Below are 19,908 nucleotides of genomic sequence, written 5' to 3'. Positions count from 1 at the left end.
TCAAAAGCCAACATTACGGATGTCCGCGTGTGTAGGTGTTACGATGCCGATGCAACCAGAATCCACAACACGGTGAGGAACGACCAACAAATCGACATAGCACGTGACCACAATGCAGGAGGTGAGAACCGACCGACTATTTCGGTGCTGGCAGCAAGCCACGCGTAGCCTGTACCTATATACAGGAGTAAATGACTTGACCCTTATTTACATATGCGTAAAGAAAAATTATGTCGAGTGCGCGGAGCAATTGCGAGTCAAACCTGAAGAAAACAAAATCCTGCCGACTGCTGTACAGCAGCAGAACGCAACATTTATGTAGTTTGACATTTTCAACTTTGCGGTGTTGATTTAGGAGTAAATAAATGACTTGACCCTTATTTACATACGCGTAAAGAAAAATTACAGTCTTTAAGCGGAGCATTTGTGAGTCAAACCTGAAGAAAACAAACTCCTGCCAACTGCTATACAGCATAACGCAGTAGTTTGACAACATTTTTAACTTTGCGTTATTGATTTAGAAGCGTAACATCTGGTGGCGATTGTCCGTATAATCAATTATCGGCCTCTTTATAATGTTTATGGGACATTAAAATTGACGACCACAAGTTGAGCAGCGTATCTTTAGCATAGCTCGAGTATTGGCAGCGTGATATTTACATATTTGGCATTAGTAGATGTAATTTCTATTCTAGATTTTGTCTACGTAATTTTACATGTGTACTAAAAAGAAAACAAAAGTAATTTTATAAGTCGTTAATGTGATTAAAATAAAACACAAATCATACTAATAGAAAGGAGTTGTAAATGGAAGTGGAGAACGTTTGACATTGATCTAATATCCGTCAGTCCGTAATCGTTGTTTCATTCATTAGTAAGACATAGAAATTGCCTACAAAACAACTTTTATTAGATCCGGTCCTACAATAGGAACAATTGATGGGACAGGCAAAGAACAGATAATGTCCTATTAAAAATATTTAAAAAACTCATAATTTAAAGAAAATACTTAGATTACTAATTTATCAATCTCATAAAACATGATTATTTACATAGCGCCATTATAATAATAAATTACTTAACCAAATAGAGTCATCTTTTGAATAAACATAGGTAAAATAAATGTGAAACAAGTTTTATGTAGTCGTTTCAGCTTATCCTCTTTCATACTTCATCATAGTAAGTCGTAGATGCGGATCTCGCTACTGGCTTCATTAAGAAATAAAACCCCCTGTAAAGGATCAAATTATATGTGTAAGATTTCGAATATTTACTGAACTGATTTCCACGGAAAACGCAGCGTGGGACGTCCACCCACAAGGTGGGCCGTCGACATCATAAAGGTAGCAGGAAGGCGCTGGACCCAGGCCGCTACCAAGACCAACCGGGCAGCATGTAAAGCATTGGGGGAGGCCTATGTTCAGCAGTAGACGTCCTATGGCTGAAATGATGATGATGATGATGATGATGATGATGACTGAACTGATAGGTACAAAGTTAAACAGAAGCTTTTAAAGAGACTTAATATTGATGTAATTACGTTATATTTAACGACATTAATACATCTTTTGAAACCGGTATTGAGTACCCATCAAATATAATTGGTCTCAATTTCCATCGATATCAAGTCCAACCGACTTCATTTCCATTTATTCCCTTAAATTTTTATGAAAATGTCAAAAGCAAATGCCGCCAAATCTGGAGGGATTTAATTAGGGACGTATTTTATGAAATATCCCGTTTAATATAAAATTGTCTGTTCTCCGTCCGCCATAATCGGATTTGGCATAATGAGATTGCGGCGTGACGCAGCGGACGGACTGACGTTTGCTTTGTTATTATTTATTTACCTTTGTGGACTTATTTAATGAGATTAATTGAGACTGAATAATTGTTTAAGCCGCTTTTAGACTTGGTAATGTTTCAGCTTGTATTATTTTATGTAGAATCTGAGCTCGGTGATGAAAATAACAGATTGTCAAAGCAATGTTAATTGTTTTGATTGACACTAGTCTCATCAGCCCAACGTATCTGTTTAAATTGATATCACTAACTAGCCTTTTTTAAATCGGGACAATAAATGTAGCAGTGTATATTAGTCACAGGAAAATCGACTGATATACAGGAAACTTTGAAAGTACATGATGAAGCTGAAAGAAATCTCGACAGATGAAGGAGGAGAGAAGAGGATAGGTTTCTGAAAACATCTGCTAAACATTTTATTCTCTCAAGGCCGAATCAAAAAAGGGACATCTCTCTTTAGAATTATTAACATAAGCATACATACGACAATTTATGTTTTGATCTATAAATAAAAATAACGTATAATCCANCGGTTTTTGAAGATGGCTCATTCTCTGCTTGTACCAACTATTTGCCACTTAACTAATCTTTGTTTTCAACAAGGAATATTTCCCGATACGCTAAAACGAGCTCTAATTACACCAGTGTACAAGAGTGGTGACAGAGACTGTGTCAGCAATTATCGTCCTATATCAGTTTTGACCTCAATCTCAAAAATCTTAGAAAAAATTATAAATATTCGATTAATCAGCTACCTAAATAAATTTGACATACTTTCTGATTCACAATTTGGATTTAGACGAGGAATATCAACTGAGGATGCAGTAACTTCTCTAACATCATTAATAATAAAAAACGTGGACTGTGGACGGAAATGCGTTACTGTATTCTTAGACCTCAAGAAAGCTTTCGATACGGTCTCTGTCCCCATTCTTGTACATAGGCTCGAAAAATATGGCGTTAGAGATGCCCCTCTAGCGTTACTCACTAGCTATCTTCTCAATAGGAAGCAACAAGTCAAACTAGGTAACTACACTAGTGAGTTAGCTAATATTTCGTATGGCGTACCCCAGGGAAGTGTGCTTGGCCCAACGCTTTTCTTGTTATACATCAATGAGCTGTGTAGCCTTAAAATCCCTAATGCTAACATCTTCTCTTATGCGGATGATACAGCTATTGTATTTTCTGGTAACACGTGGGCTGAAGTGCAAAAGCACGCTGAAGAGGGTCTGGTACTGGTTGCTCAGTGGCTGAGTGCGAATCTTCTTACTCTTAATGTTGGTAAAACTAACTTCATATGCTTCACAATAGATAAAAGAACACAACCTGCTAGTGATTTTCTAATTAAAATACATAACTGCGGAAATTCTAAAAACACAACATGCTCTTGCCAATCCATTGAGCAAGTTACTACTGCCAAATACTTGGGGGTGGTTCTTGATCAGCGCCTGTCATGGCATCCACATATTGACTTGCTTATGAGTAGGATCAGGAAAGTTATCTGGGTATTTAAAAAACTTAGACATGTTGCTGACAAGAAACTGCTCACTGGTGTCTACATTGCTTTGGCTCAATCCGTACTATCGTATTGTATTCCTGTATGGGGGGGTGCTGGTAAAATAAAGTTCTTGGATGTAGAAAGAACCCAAAGATCTTTACTCAAAGTAATGCACTTTTTACCCTATAGGTTTCCCACCGACAGACTATATACCTATAGTGACCTCTTGACAATAAGACAGTTGTACATCCTTAACTGCATACTTAAGCTACATAAAACCATACCATATGATCCTGACATACTGACTAAGAGAAGGATAGACAGAGTCTTCACCACTAATCCTGTGAAAACAGCCTATGCTGCTAAACAATATCTAACACGCTCGACATACCTGTATAAAACAATAAATAAAAAAGTTAACATATACAATTTGACATACTATGACTGCAAGAAAAAACTCACAATCTGGTTAAAATCCCTCAGCTATACAGAAACAGAAAATCTACTTATGAATATAACATAACAAGAACTATCTAATGAATTAACACCTACCTAGTTACTAATAAATATGATGAATTGATTGATATCTGACTAGATGTATGGGATGGCATGAATTAAATTAAATTAAACTATATTGCTACACATATAATACACACAACACTCCACTCACAACACAACACACTAATTCACTCAATACACCCACTCATAACACTACACACAAATTCACTCAATACCACAAAGTCCACAAACACACTAACTAAGAATGTATGTTAATACTTTTGGAAGAGCGGTAACCTCCTACTACAGGTATTCCTATACTTAAAAGGATGGTTACCAAAATATCTTGTAATCCACTTTATTTATCAAATAAAAACATTTTCATTTTCATTTTCATCCATATTTGTCCACTATTGAGGACGAAAAGGTGAATTTGGATTGGGACTTCACGATGTCGAGGCATCCGCTTGTAAATTGGATAAACTGTATTGTACACAATGTTTCTATGACGTAAGCGACTACACAGCGTGGCTAACCAACGATGAGGTTTTATTATTTTGGATATGATTTATCGCAGACGTCATTCTAAATGTTGCCACTGGAGTTTGTGACGCGTGACAGTTACTGACCCGCTCAAACCGAGATGTTGCCAGCATCATCATCATCTATTGTGTCGATGGAGGCTATTAAGATAACCATGCTCGTTTACATGACCATAAATTTAATAGTGCTTAGATAAAGTCACGATAACACATAAAAAACAAGCCATTCAAGCCACGATAGCCGAACGGTGAAGGGGTCGGACTGGCCGACTCGTGATCCGGGGAACGCGGGTTCGGTCCCCGCCGCCGCTCGGCTATTGTGGTGAGCTCACTCGTGACACAAGCATATTTAGCTTAGTACGAGGGGCTAACGGGAGTATTAGTAATTTGTGTAATAACAAATTACTAATAATCTTTTTTAGAAAAAAAAAAAAAAAAAAAAAAAAAAAAAAAAAAAGTGACACATTCAGTTTCGCTATCGCGCATACAATGAGATTCAGTAATCCAGCAGTAGGAAATATGATTCCACCAAAAACATTTTCATGTCAAAAAGTTATCAGAACTCTTGTAGAGCCACGCTTCTAACTCTACACGCCTTAACTAAACAAACTCTACACCTCAGTCAAAACATGTGGCACAGCCGTTGCGACATCCTTTAGCTGATCAACTTACTACTAGTAATGATGATCCCTGCATAATATGTCATCACACCACGGTTTCCCTACGATCAGTTCCTATTAATTTTCACACTTTATCGCCGTGAGGTCAAGGCGTGGTCGTTGGCACGGCACCAGATCACATGTCAACGGCTCCTGGCGCTCGTTAGCTCTGGTTTGGACTACTTACGAGTGGAACTACTTCGGGATTTGGGACTCGTTAATTACGCGGAATCAGCACACTGGTGGCCATTCTTTAAGTGAATGAATGTCAGAGTACTGGGTTAAGAAATTCATTCTAGAATTAGTAAATTGCCTTATCTTGAACATAACATGAGTAATTCAAATTTAAAATATGCCTGCATGACTTCTTGTAAATGGAATTGACAAAAATATCTGCACAAAATTCGGTTATAAACAAAGAAAAACTCTTGCAATTTATTAGGTTGATTCACAACCAAATTGTTTGTGATCTTTTCTAAGATTTCCCCGAAACATTAATAGTCCAGTAGAATTAGCTTTTAAATCGGAAATAATTCCTGCAAAAGATTATATTGTTTTAATGGCTTCATTGGTTGCCCATTATGACTCTCCTAAGTTTTCGACTTCGACGGAGTTGTGCTTAAGTGGTGGGGGCCCCCGAAAGAGGCATTTTTTCGGTTTTCCGGTTATACCGCGTAAAGGACTTACCCTATCAAAAAGTGGTCTTCATGACGGTTGAAGGGCACTTAATCCTGCATTGAATAAGCCCAAATTCATATGTCTTGGACAAACCGTTCTCGCGCTAATGTTCGGCAAAGTAGAAAATATACGTATAATTAATGACCCTCTCCACGTCCAATGGTTTGTTACCCACAGGCTTCCAAGTCTTGAAAAGGGCCACCTCAACCAGTGTAACCCTATCAAGGCTTACGAGCTTGATGCGCCTATCCTTGTTCGTCCCAGCCGTTCCTTAACTGCGGTTGCTGCACCTCTTCCTGGCACTCACCTGAATAACTCTGTGTTACCTACTGTGGCTTCCCCTCTTCCTTGTATCCTCCTGCATGACTAAGTTGCCTAGCCGTATGCCTGGTCTAAGGTTCGACGCCAAAAATCAACAACAACAAGTTCATATGAAAACGCTGAAGAGCTTTTTGTTTGTTTGTTTGAACGCGCTAATCTTAAGAATTACTAGTTTGATTGAAATCATTATTTTTGTGTTGAATAGCTCATACATTGAGGAAGGCTATAGGATATATACAATCACTCTACGACTAATAGAGGCGAAGCAGTAAAGAAAAATGTTGCAAGCACGGGAAATAGTATTTAAACTATTTTCACGCGTACAAAGTTTATGTTGTGGCGTCGAACCTTGGACCAGGCATATAGCTAAGCAATGCAATCGTACAGGAGGGTACAAGGAAGAGAGGCAGCCACATTAGGTAACACAGAGTCGTTCAGGAGAGTGTCAGGAAGAGGTGCAGCAACCGCAGTTAAGGAACGGCTGGGACGAACAAGGATAAGCGAATCAAACTCGTTAGCCTTGTTAGGGTTACACTGATTAAGGCGACCCTTTACAAGGCTTGGAAGCATGTGGGTAACAAGCCATTGGACGTGGAGAGGGTCATTAATTTTCTACTTTGCCGAACTTTAGCGCGAGAACGGTTTGTCCAAAACATATGAATTTGGTCTTATTCAATGCAGGATTAAGTGCCCTTTAACCGTCATGAATACCACTTTTCGATAAGGTAAGTCCTTTACGCGGTATAACCGGAAAACCGAAAAAACGCCGCTTTCGGGGGCCCCCACCACTAAGCACAACTCCGTCGAAGTCGAAAACTTAGGAGAGTCTTAATGGGCAACCAATGAAGCCATTAAAGCAAAAAAATCTTTTGTAGGAATTATTTCCGATTTAATCAATTTTTGTGTTTAATTCTACTGGCCTATAACAACTCAATATCGCGTTGTATCGCGATGTCGTCACCTAAATATATTTTCAGCGCCATCAATTGTCAATGAACTCGGAATTATTCTGAAGGTAAAAACAGATGAACGCACACTTTAATGGAAGCGCGTATTTCGGGAACAAAATTCCTGTCACTTGCACTCGCGTTGACCATTTGGCTCGGGCGCAAGACCTGGACACTTCGCGTACCTGAATCACCCAGAATTGTTCTAGATAGAAAACAGATTGGTCAACGGGAAGACATCCTGAGGATGTCCGGTGAATCATTGAGGAAAATCGGAATTTTCCTTGCGGTAATTGCTGAAGATCGGAAGCTTTGCTTCTGATTACATTAGTCACAATTTTCTCCCGAAATTCAGGATTAATACTTTCCTCAATCTTAGGAAAACTCAACAAACCATTTCAGATAATGTTTTAGCATTTTCTTATCTGAAAACATCTGGTAGCAATCATGCCTAATAAATCATTTATGATCTTCGAAATATTTGACATTTTGTTACAACATGTGTTATCTCAAGAGCTATTTTAATTTGTAATATTTTTTATAATCTTTTATTCAATGTAACCTTCGAAAGATAGCCCGGATGAAAAAAGCGGAAGATCTTTCTTAGTAGCCTTTCGAAGCGTATGTTCACCAGTGTACGATGACGGTAAATCTTTGAAATATCTTAGCCAAAATCGACAGCTAAAACCAAACACGTCTTTCAGCATCTCCTCCAAATACCATAATCTCGTAACACCTAAATCCACAGATGCTAGTTGCTACAGATCCCGTGTAGAGCCGATGATCGCGTGCGCAAGGTGACCGAGCCGCGTTGACCGTGCCAATGGCTACATGTCCCGGATCAATATTCTATACCAATAGAACATGTTGCTACTGGACACAAATCAAGATATCCGTTATTGAATTAAAGTTCTAGAATATTAAATGAAACACGTGTAATCTCGTGAATTTCACCTGAAGCACGATCGGTGGATACCGATATGTAGTAGAGTTTCTTACAACTGAAAGCTATTTCAGCAAGCTGAAGTGGCAGTGGGCAGGGCACATAGTACGCAGAACTGACGGCCGATGGGGCAGCAAGATTCTGGAATGGAGGCCGCGTACCGGAAAACGCATCGTTGGACGTCCACCCACAAGGTGGACCGACGACCTGTTAAGGTAGCAGGAAGGTGCTGGATGCAGGCTACCAACCGTGCGATGTGGAAGTCATTGGCTGAAATGATGATGATGAAGCTATTTCCCAGCTACGATACTAGAAAAGGGTAGTTGACAAGCAATATTCCGATTGAGCCATATCAGACGCTATGGGTTCATTAAGTCTGACGCTAGGGTTATGACCTCAGTTTCAATCCACATGATATAAGAAGACTATTAGTACCAATAGCACACCAACTCTATACAAAATCTTAGCAAAATCGCATCTATCCTAACGACATAAGACGCCACAGTTTAGCACGATTTGCTATCTTCCTAAAGCTTGCACTTGCGCGGGCGCAAGGTGAGCGGGCCGCGTTGACACCGTGCCAATCTCGCAGAAATAATAACGACAAACATAATGCATTCGCTTAAAAGAACAAAAACAAAACAAACACGAATGTATTTTTGAATCCCAACGCTCTGAATCCGCGGATATTTTGAAGTAATGTGGGTTTTTATTTACTGAACCAAATGGGATTTACTACCTGCTAGGTAAATGTTTGGGCTTCGTTAATTGAAGCAACCTAATGGGTACACTAAAGATGACGTCATCAGTCTAGTGATATGCTTTTAATGAGTTTTCAAGCTGGTTTTAATTAAATACTAAAGTCAGTCTTCGACTCTACGCGAGGAAATAATTAGTTTTCTAAAGTAGATCTTCAACATTCACGATCATATTAATTTCAAATCTATCAAGACTTATATGAGATAACTTAATGTATAATAACGAAGTTTTATTTAGGTAAGTATAAAAAATAATCTACCGACGTTAAATGTATTGTTGTATAACCCTACGCAATGAAAGCCACCCCAGGCAGTAATTACTGCCGATCTATTGAATACAGAACCAAACAATACGGATGCTGAGCGATTGAATTGAAAAGATAACAGGCGGATATCTATTCAGACTGTAAGTACTATTTCAGTTTGTTTCATGTAGATACAGTCCACATAAAAAATATGTTTTAACAAACAGGATAAACACCCGTATTCACAAACGATGCTTGCTTAAGTGAAGCAGCAAATTGAACGCACAGCGTCGAATAGAGCTCTGTGATTGGTTCGTGTGTGTGCGTCCACGCGCACTGTGAGACCTTATAGTAATGTTTGTGAATAAGGGCGACTTAAAAAATTACGTTTTAACAAAGTCGGTCTTCTTTTTCACCGTTCTCAGGGTTTTATTTCTTGCATACGCTTGCGATGTTCATTTATCATTAGGACTAGGGTTAAATGTTTGTTAACATTTGTTTTTTGACAGTTTGTTAAAAAAATGATTTAATTTAGTCATGACGGGATTACAAACATCTTTAAAATGCTTTTAATCCTCTAAGTGTAACTACAATCTTAGCTATTATCCTATCGCAACAAAATGTAATATAATGTAAACATCCAAAAATTAACAAGATCGGCTCTTAAAAAGGTATCAATTGAATACAGCCTAAAACAACACTCAAGACTTCTTCAAAAAGCACTCTAGTTTAACTTTCTGGGTAGAAATGAGTAATGGAGAAATTTTCAGAAACTATCATACATAAACAAAGAGTTTAATTGAACAATTTTCAACAAATCCCACTTGTATTTTAGCGCGAAAAAAGAGTTTAAGTGGATAATTTTCAGACTTATTTTCCCACAACTAGGCACCCGTCAGATATTTTTTGAGTCGAGTTAATAATGAGGAAACTAGTTGAAGGAAATGGTGAAAACAATTACGGAAAACAATCCATAAGTTTGTGATCAAAAGGTAAAGTTCTAAATAAAGTTTAAAATAGCGATTCGTATTCGATTTTGGTTTCAAAACGTAAGTCCTCACGCGACATCAGTCCGTCATCTCGCATCCTCCACAGAACAGAGCGTCGCGCGCATCTCAATTAGACGAACAATGCCGCTAATTATACCGCAGGTGCAGTTAACGATTTGAACCGATTTACGAGTCTATTGTATCTAATACTAGCTGACCCGGCGAACTTTGTTCCGCCTTAATGGCAATAAATAAGCAGACTTTTTTTTAATTTCGAACGGGATAAAAAGTATCCTATGTCCTTCTCCTGGCTCTAAACTACCTCCCGGACAATTTTCAGCTAAATCGGTTCGGCCGTTCTTGAGTTATAAGTGGAGTAACTAACACGACTTTCTTTTATATATATACATAGATTGAAAGAGAAATAGACAATTTAGCGGAATTCGGGCAAGAACGCAACACGTGTGATTATTTGACATTGTATGATATTTGATCAAATCAGTAATAATAATATGTCACGGTAGCAAGGATATTGCATGATCGAATATTTGGTTACAATTCGGACGCGATGAGACGAGAGATTTGCCGAGTGCCGAATAAAAATAATACCCGGCCTATCATTTTTGGCTCCTCAAAAACTCAAAATTAGCCTATTTCTTAAAAAGGCAATAAAAAATAGTGAAGAGATGGATAACGATGATAAAAGAGTTTTTCGTTTAATAAGAAAAAGGATAAAAGAAAAAATCAAATCGTAACTTGGAGCATCACGTGACGCGTTTTATAAATCGCTTAGGCGCTCTATGCGCGCGCGCCTACCGCGTTGATGTCGTACGTAAGAGCCCGATGGCCTACAGAACGCGCGAACCCCCGCCCGCCCTGGGATGACAGAGCACTATACATTGCTTGTTCTCTACGCCCAACTGTATTCAAACATTTTGCCGTCTGAAAATACCGGCTAGTTCAGTGATTCGTCCCACAACAGTTTCGCCCCACTGGGACGAAACACTGAATTCAAAAAAATATATTTTTTTCGTTCTGGATTCGTCCCATTTAATTTATTCTTTAACATAATAAGATTTAGTACCGTCAGAAAGTCAATGAAATAAAATAAAACATGAATTTGCTAACAATTTCTGTATTTAAAAGAAAATCAACACGTGAATATACTCATAGATCAGCAAAAAAATTTAATAAATAAAATTTAAAATCATTGATAATATTCATTCAGAGATTCATTAAGCTGTGATTTCTTATTAATAGAAGTAGTTAAGATTTTCTATTTCCTTTTAAATACAGACATTGTTAACATTCATGTTTTCTTTTGTTTCATTGACATTCTGACGGTACTAAATCTCATTATGTTAAAGAATAAATTAAATGGGACGAATCCAGAACGAAAAAAATATATTTTTTTGAATTCAGTGTTTCGTCCCAGTGGGACGAAACTGTTGTGGGACGAATCACTGAACTAGCCAAAATACCTACCTTCAGTACGTTTTATTTGAACAAGGATAAACAACCCAATGTTTATTTTCTTTAGGATTTGTTAACTGTCTCTATCTATGTACGCGTAAGTTATTATTTACATTTATTACACAAAGTAGATAAGAAAAATGAGAAAATGTTTACATAAGAGCCAACGATTGATAGCAAAACAATAGGTACAATCTGCTCATTAAAATATTGCAACACGATTGCGGGTGAAAAAATTCTTTGGTCCTTTGTTCTTGGAAACTTGATGACATATCGAATACTATTTTTAAGCCAACACAACGTCAATTTCGCACGTTTGAAAAGCAATAGGTGTCTCTTTCTTTAAGAAATCGTCTGTGTCGTGAACATGACGTGAATTTTGATAACCGATTGGCGAGCGAGTGCGTCAGTCACGGACGCAACAAACAATACAACGCTAGTACTGTGGTCTGGAATAAGACACTAAGCATATATTTTCTTTCACCTGATGGTAGGATCTTATGACAGACAGGATAATGGTATGGCAATACCGAGGTGCAAATCCTCTTACGCCACCCCACCGTGAAAGCCGGAACACAATACGGATTGACAAGTTACAGGGAGTGCAATCAGCTTGCACTTATACCTACCACATTAGCTAATACAGATAAACACTTGAGCGCAAACGTCCGACTTTCACATCCTCGGCCAGGACGGCACCTCGCTATCTTGGATCACGATATCTGACAAACATTCAGGTGGCGTTGCGCAAAGTAAATACACATGACCTTGGGCACAAAAGCGCGCCGGTTTCGCGAGATAGCGGCGTTATCGCCACACCGAAAAATGTATATGGTCAACGAGAGTTGTGCACCTTGAACGGCGCCGTGTGACGTTGCGTAACTTAGAGATCACTGACCTGTGTAACCATGTCCCAGTAGAATCCGTCGAGCATAGACTTTCCATGTTGGTGCTGCCTGCAGAGCGCGGGCCAGAGAGCGGCGCGCACGGGGCTGTTGATGGGCCAGGAGTTCTCTCTGATGAGTATCTTGAGTTCGCGCTTGCGGGCTTGCTGGATCAGGGGTTGTATCTCTTCGAAGGTCTTGAGGGGCGCTTTCTTGCCTGCGAATAACGGGGTGGGTAAGCACTGTGTCCAGACTGTGGGGTGCTCGGAGCCGGCGAGGGACTCCGCGCTGGGCGCGCGAAACGCGGCCGGTTCTATGTACATCGCAGAGGCGGCGCGCAACACATGCTCCGTCTGCGCACGCGACGGCGGCACTGCCGCCCGCCGCAGCGAGCCTGCCAGCCTCCGGAAAATGCGATAGCACGCCGGCACTGTCACACTTCGATTGTTTATTTGACCGTGTGACGCGGCACGGCCTTATCGACCGCGCCGAATTTATTTTTTTCTGAACTCATTCTAAAAATATCTTTATTTTCTTTATGATGCTATAAATAACTTAATGATGTTAATTTACTACAAACATTAATTAGAATCTTTCCATCGTTGTATTTTTCCTATGTCAGATAAATTACAAGTAAACAATGTGTACCTACATTGTACATAGTCCAATATCATCACATCATGGAATCGTGTACGAATCTAAAACAGTTATCAAATCATGGCGAAACGCAATATTCTGGCTGCGCGCCAAGCGAACGAAATTTTCGTAGTGCATACGTAATGCTACCCAGACTACATACCGGTAAAAGAAACATACCGGCTAATGCTAAACATTAAAAACTTGTATTACAGTTGTCTTGAATTAGTCAAAACAATGTCATTAAATGTAATCACAATATCGTAAAAATAAATTGCTTTAACATTAAAAAATAATGATGATTAGTTCATTGCTTCTTTACTAGTCATTAACATTTTAAACAAATATAATGGACTAAAAAAAGATTCCCTTGAAAGTGCACAAGTTAACCGAGATATTCTTATAATGATAGGATATACTTTTAACGAAATCTCCCAAATATTTACCCTAAATTAAGGTCATAAAGACCTACCACTAACATTGCAGCGTTAAGTAAACAAGGCTGTGATAACGCTCGCTATCTGAGCGTCTCAGAGGTGTACCGATTAACGCGCGGCACTACAAAATATTTAAACTATTTAATAAATGAATCACGACGTTACATTTAGATGCCGGACGATAATTATAATAATTAGTTTGCACTGCGCTTCCTCACCTTTTACCGCATCTTGTAATTGCTGTGCTAACATTGGTTTGGTAAATAAATATGGAGTGTTTCGATTTGATCTAGCATTACCGGTATATATTATTTATACATCGGCCTAACGAGAGGACCGAATAATATACTATCAATCAATCACAGTCAATACCGTGGAGAGTATTAGGAAAAATCTTTATCGATATTGTCGATTCGATAGCACAAACGTTAATAATATGACTGATGTAGGTGAAGTGAACGCAATATTTTTCTGCAACAATAATTGAACGTGGATCATTTCTGGCCATTACGCTATCTAGTGCAGTGTTTTTCAACCTTTTTCATTTTGGCGACCCCCCGACCGTTCGCTTTTTTTTCATGCATTTTATAATGTTGCAAAGATGTTTGTAGGGACCGAATACTTCAATCCATACAACATTTGCATAATTAGATTTCGGATTAATCTGTCTTTATAATATTTTTTTAATGAAGCAGTTTTTACGACCTCTCGCGACCCCCCTTTATAGAGGCTTCGCGACCCCCCAGGGAGTCGCGACCCACAGGTTGAAAAACACTGCGCTAGTGTATGGTTACTAGCTGACCATGACTGATCAAACTAACTAACCGCAAAGACAGTCTTTACGCAACGTGAAAAATTTGGAACTCGAGTTACCATTAGCCCTCCTAAGGTTCCATTGATAGTCTTCACCGATTTTGTATTTTTTGATTAAAAGATTGTGATCACGTTTAAATGCATTTTACACGTCACACGTCGCATTTTTTAGATAAACGGGTCTGTCAAAGTTATTTGGAGTCGTCTGTGAATGTTACCGACCGATGAATAAAAAAGTTACTTGATCGCATGTCACGAACGATGCGTCATAATTCTTATATCCGGGTAGAAAAGATACTTCAAGAAAAAACCTTATTTTATCATTTCTAATGTTACTGTATGAATTAAGGAACACCGACCGACACGTTGGAAGATGTTTGAAAACGCTTGGTGCTCTCCTTTGAAGAAGAATTAGCTAGCTATATGGGTTTATCTCAAGAGCCATTTAACAGTATTTTAATCCGGTGGGAAAAGAACAGTGTAGTGAACTCAGAGGATTAGAATAAAATCACAATCAATTAACTACTATCAGATAGGGAATTTGAACCTTAACTTCGAACTTATATGTTCTTCTGATTAATTTCGTTGCAGGTCCACAGTTCAACTTTCCCCGTGGACAAACTCTTTCACAGGGTGGGTTTTTATTGGCGGTCAAGCTGTAGATCCTGGCTACACAGGAGGTTGCAGTAGTGGGAACGATATGTAGGAATAGTCCCGTGTCGGATCGAGAGAGGGGATAGTGTAAATTGTCACACTTCGAAGTAATCTAATGGGAGGCTGGACGTTCTAGATAGACTTGTTTAACAATATTTAATAAGTTTTAGTCATCGTTAGTGAATAATATCAAATATTGCAAAACATTATTACATTTAACTTTGTTTGTATTTCAAAGTACCTAGTAGCCGGATTTACATCACAAAGAAGGAAAATTATTATTAATTTTGAATGACGTATTTATTAATTATTATACCATTGTGATTATTTACCATGCATTGTTGATTATTATTTTCTATTGTGGAATACAGTTTTCACCTACTCAAGCTATTTCTATCAACTAAATTACCTACTAATAGGAATTTATTTCAGTTTACGTTAAGAAAACTTTCAATATTGCTCGTACATGTACAAAAAAGAAATAATTTTCAGAAGTTTCTTTTAAATGCCGTTGCACGTCATCAAAGTCGAATGTAGCTGAACAATTAATCAAAATTAATGAAGATCGCCATGTACCTTCATCTTTCATGAAATAAGATATTTTAGGATTTAACTGTAACAAATACAAATACAATTATTTTACTTATGCAAACACACCGTTTACGCATACACCTTCAAATACAATAAACAGAAATAACCCTTCATTTATCTAATAGAATAATTGATAGAAATACTTTTTTAAAAACAAACAAACTCACCCATTAACTTAACCCTAAATATGGCACCGTCTTTTGAAATATTTTCGTTAAGGTCTAAAAATAATGAACAATTTGAACTTATTCTTGTTAATAAATAGTATTACATAATTATACAGTTTGCATAACATTAGTGATTAAATGTTGGTTGAACCAATTTTCCATTACATTTTCCATACAGTAATGAAGTTTGAGAAAGCGAATAATAAAACAGATACAGAGCTTACATCTTCGGTTTGTTAGTCCGCAATAAAACTCGAAATACATTCAACAAGCGTACAGAGATACTTTTAGCCTAGACAGTTTGTTTAGCGGCCTGAAGGAAAACAATTAAGCAGGTGGCTGTTCAGTGGTTTAGGAAAAACTAATAATGTTATTTTTATTTTTATGTTACAGTAAAGTAATCTTACTGACATAATGTAGTTCGTTCCTTTGTTTGGGGGCGTCCATTAATTACGTGAGACGTTTAGGGGAGGGAGGGGGTCAAGAAAAATCTCACTAAATCTCATGTAGGGGAGAGGGGGGGTCTCGACAAATATCAGGTAATTTTTTTCAGCGAGAAAAAAGGTCAAATTGTGAGAAAACTGGGTTATTTTAAATAAAAAAAAAAATTAAAATTATAATGATAAATTATTATTTTTTTATTCTGAACCGATTAAACAATAAAGAAATTAGAAGAAACGGTTTTTTTAATATTAAATCCTAATCTAACTAACCCTTACATTGCAAATATGTATTTTAAGAAATCTCACGTGAGATTGTGGGAAGGGGGAGGGGGTCTGGAAAAATCTCACCAAATCTCACCAAGGGAGGCGGGGGGGTTTAAAAATTGCCAAAATTGACTCACGTAATTAATGGACGCCCCCTTTTAGCCAAATCACGTTCACTGCTGGACAAAGGCTTCCAGGGATTTCCTAAACGACCGGTCCTGCGCTGCCCACATCCAGGTCCTTTCCGCGACCTTCTCCACATCGTCAGTCCACCTACGGGACTATTCCCACCTCTCTTTCCCACCACTGCAACTCCTGTATAGCCAGGATCTACAGCTTGACCGCCAATAAAAACCCAACAATGACGTGAGGCTGACAATAGTGTCTGAGTTTCTTGAGCTGCTTCTTCTCAGCACTGGCCCATTTATTGTCCTGAAGCAGTGATAGGGTTAATACTGGGACGTGTAAAAGTGCTTTTTTAAGCCTACTTACAGAAATAAATGAGTTTTACTGAGTTTTTTTTTACAACCAGTGAATATCAAGTTTGTCCCGGGGAAAGTTAAACTGTCATTGGACCCGCAACGAAATTAATCAGAAGAACATAGGAGGAGTTCGAAGTTAAGGTTCGACTTCCCTCCGTTGCAAATGACAGGTGACAAACAAAGGTTTAAATAGTAACTTTTATGAAAAGATATGCGCCACGGACAATAAACGTCAGTCCACCTAGTCTTCCACTGTCTTCTAACCCGTGGGCGCCATAGACTTTTCTACCGCAGCGGCCATCAGCGCCAATTTATTATAACAATTCTTCGGGCTATGTCGGTCACTTTGGTTTTCCAGCGTATTTCTTAAGGTAGCTAGGTAGATTTTTTAACTAGGCATATACGCCCGGTTTCCACCAAAGCAGAGAAAACGGGAGATTCAGTTATTTCCACATCGTCTCTCCGTCCAGCTTCGGTTCAGAAATCTGATTGGTTATTCAAACATTATCTTCTCTCCGTTTTGGTGGAAGCTCCACTTATCGCGGCCTCCACACTTACAGAATTTATTTATTATCTATAGAGGTAGATAAAGAAAAGTTCTCGAGTGGCGACCACGGGCTGGAAGACGTAGCGTGGGCAGGCCTCCTACTAGGTGGTCCGACGATCTGGTAAAGGTCGCGGGAAGAGCCTGAATGCGGGCAGCGCAGGATCGTGCATTGTGGAAAACCTTGGAGGAGGCCTTTGTCCAGCAGTGGACGTCATTTGGCTGAAACGAACGAACGAACGAGAGGTAGATAAAATTCGAGATGCAGATAGCACCCAATTCATCGATAAACTATTTTAGAAAATACCTACTTTTAAGTAACATGTGCAATAATTACAGCGTCCAAAGAATTCAGAAAAACGGTCGTAACCGAATTAAAAGTATTTGGCAGTGAGTTGGTCACACATTCTTTTTGACAATAAACAAAACGTAATGCACAATCTCTTGCGTAGAAAATTTCCTCAAACTAGAGGGGAAATTAAAAATGAATTTTATCTCTTAAATTCTGTTTGTTTCAGTTACGGTACGTTTTGTTAGAAAACTCTTTAGCTATCACAAATCTATGATTTAATATCATCCATCATAGTCTAGCTTATCGTATCAATAAGTCATCATCACAACAGATTTTATATAAATTACAGATATTGGCCATGCGATAAACGTTTGCGAATTGCAACTAAGATGTTTTTAGGGTTCAACGGTGGAAAAAGAACGAACCTTCTTAACCGAACCGAACTTTCCAGTAAGTTCTTTAGCAATGAAATTCTGTAGAATTTAATGGATATCAAGTAAATCCATGTATGTAAAATTTCAGCACATCGGATTAACTATTTTTGTTGCAAAACTAATCAAGATGCCACAGAACAGAGTATAGCTTCCTATATCGCTGTCGTCCGTCGTACAATAAACAAGATTCTAAGCTTTATGCCGCATACCTCAAACTCACTAGTAAATCAAAACCTATTGGATACTTCCTGCTGACCTAGAATCATGAAATTTGGCAAGAAACAACGTCTCACAGTTAAATGAAAATATTCGAAAATCGTTGAGTACAATCACCGTGTTTTGATATTACGAACTTACATTCGCGGTTAATAATATAATTGGATACTAAAGAATTTTTTCAATTCGACTTATTAAAGATACGTCCTCATAAATTAAACCTTCCTATCGTGACGACATCTTTATGTATTAATAATGCGTACTGTATGGCTATTAAGGTTTATAATAGGTTGGACGAAGAAATGAAATCTTTGCCGTTAAATGTTTTTAAAGAAAAATTAAAATCATGGCTGATTGGGAAGCGTTTTTACACCATTAAGGAATACTTTGATGCTTTTAAGTTTCAGTAGTATGTACCCACATGTTTCCTGTTTTGTTGCATGTATCTATTAAATTGCGTAAATTAAGTAGTTGTAAGCTATTTGCATGCCAGTTGTGGTGATTTGTGCGAACTATTTTTATATTGACATCTGCTGTACGGTGTACCGCTTATCAAGCAAATAAATGAATTTTGATTTGATTTGATTTACTGCGATATGAAAATTTGTAAGGGCACGGAACCCTCAGTACCTACTACACAAGTCCGACTTGAACTTAACCGGTTTTTTATTTCTATTACCATTTTAAATATTATGGTCTTGTCTTATTAATAGTTACGTGCTGCAGTCATTTCTGTAGATGACTTTAAAATCTTTAAATTCATCTACAGTTAATATAATTTAGCTATTGTACCTATTCATTAAGTTGTTGTGTTGTGCAATAAACTTTCAGGGACTTTCCGTGAAATTGACTGGCTTCTTTCGAATTTCACATTTTTCTGTGTTTAGCCACAGAATAATCAATAAATACCTTCAGCTTATCATTTACCGAGCCAATAACGAAGTGTGCTACAACATTTTTAATTGTAATGTTATTAACATAACATTTGCATTAAAAAATATTATTGAACATGATAATGCTTACACGCTATTTGCATCAAAACATTATTAAGTATTATTAGCCATTTTAAATTCGCTCTTTGTTCATAATTTCGGCACAGTTTTATTGGTTCAATGCAGACGTCGTAAATATGTTATGTCACATAAACTCGTCAGAATCGGTGCTTTGGCATAATTCCTATTTAACTCGCACTTCGGCTAATGATCTAACGTTCAAAATTATAAATTGCGTGTCGGACAGATGCTGTTGTTACGGTTAATAACTAATTAATTTAATATTACACTTCATTAGTAGATTGGTAAGTTAAATAAATGATGCGACGATTTTTGAATCTAGGAAGATTAGAGGTCTCCGATTTGTAATTTTCTCTGGAAGGGATCCGTGGGATGTAACATTTATAGGTTGGGATTTGGGAGAAACTTGGGAAACACTTCTGGTTAGGTTTTTATAGGCGGTCAAGCTTGAGCTTGGGCTACAAAGTAGTTACAGCGATGGGAACGGGAGGTGGGAATAGTGAGGCTCGGATTGCGAGGCTTATTCACAATTTTAATCGCCTACCCAAATGATGAACAGATCGAACGAAAGATCAACAGCCAATTTAATATCAATTCAAAAGGGTCAGATAACTTGGATCAAGGGTAGAAAGGCCAGCGTACATGATGGTAGTAAGTAATCATTTGGTCAAAAGGCAAGAAACC

General features: G+C 38.0%; 1 protein-coding gene across 11 annotated transcripts in view; it reads right to left on the bottom strand.

Annotated features, from left to right (window-relative positions):
• The window catches only part of sky (GTPase-activating protein skywalker), a 99,125-nt gene that overhangs the window by 75,459 nt on the left and 3,758 nt on the right, over nt 1-19,908 (bottom strand). For all 11 annotated transcript variants that reach the window (XM_028305074.1, XM_028305071.1, XM_028305070.1 and 8 more), the window contains exon 3: nt 12,253-12,455. In XM_028305074.1, coding sequence (XP_028160875.1) covers nt 12,253-12,455 — 203 coding nt within the window. The remainder of the gene's footprint in view (nt 1-12,252; nt 12,456-19,908) is intronic.

The sequence above is a fragment of the Ostrinia furnacalis genome, unplaced genomic scaffold (assembly GCF_004193835.3).
Source record: "Ostrinia furnacalis isolate ACB-3 unplaced genomic scaffold, ASM419383v2 OfSCF1635, whole genome shotgun sequence".
Taxonomy (NCBI): Eukaryota; Metazoa; Arthropoda; class Insecta; order Lepidoptera; family Crambidae; genus Ostrinia; species Ostrinia furnacalis.
The sequence above is the reverse complement of the archived record's forward strand: the minus strand, read 5'-3'. Positions and strand labels throughout refer to the sequence as shown.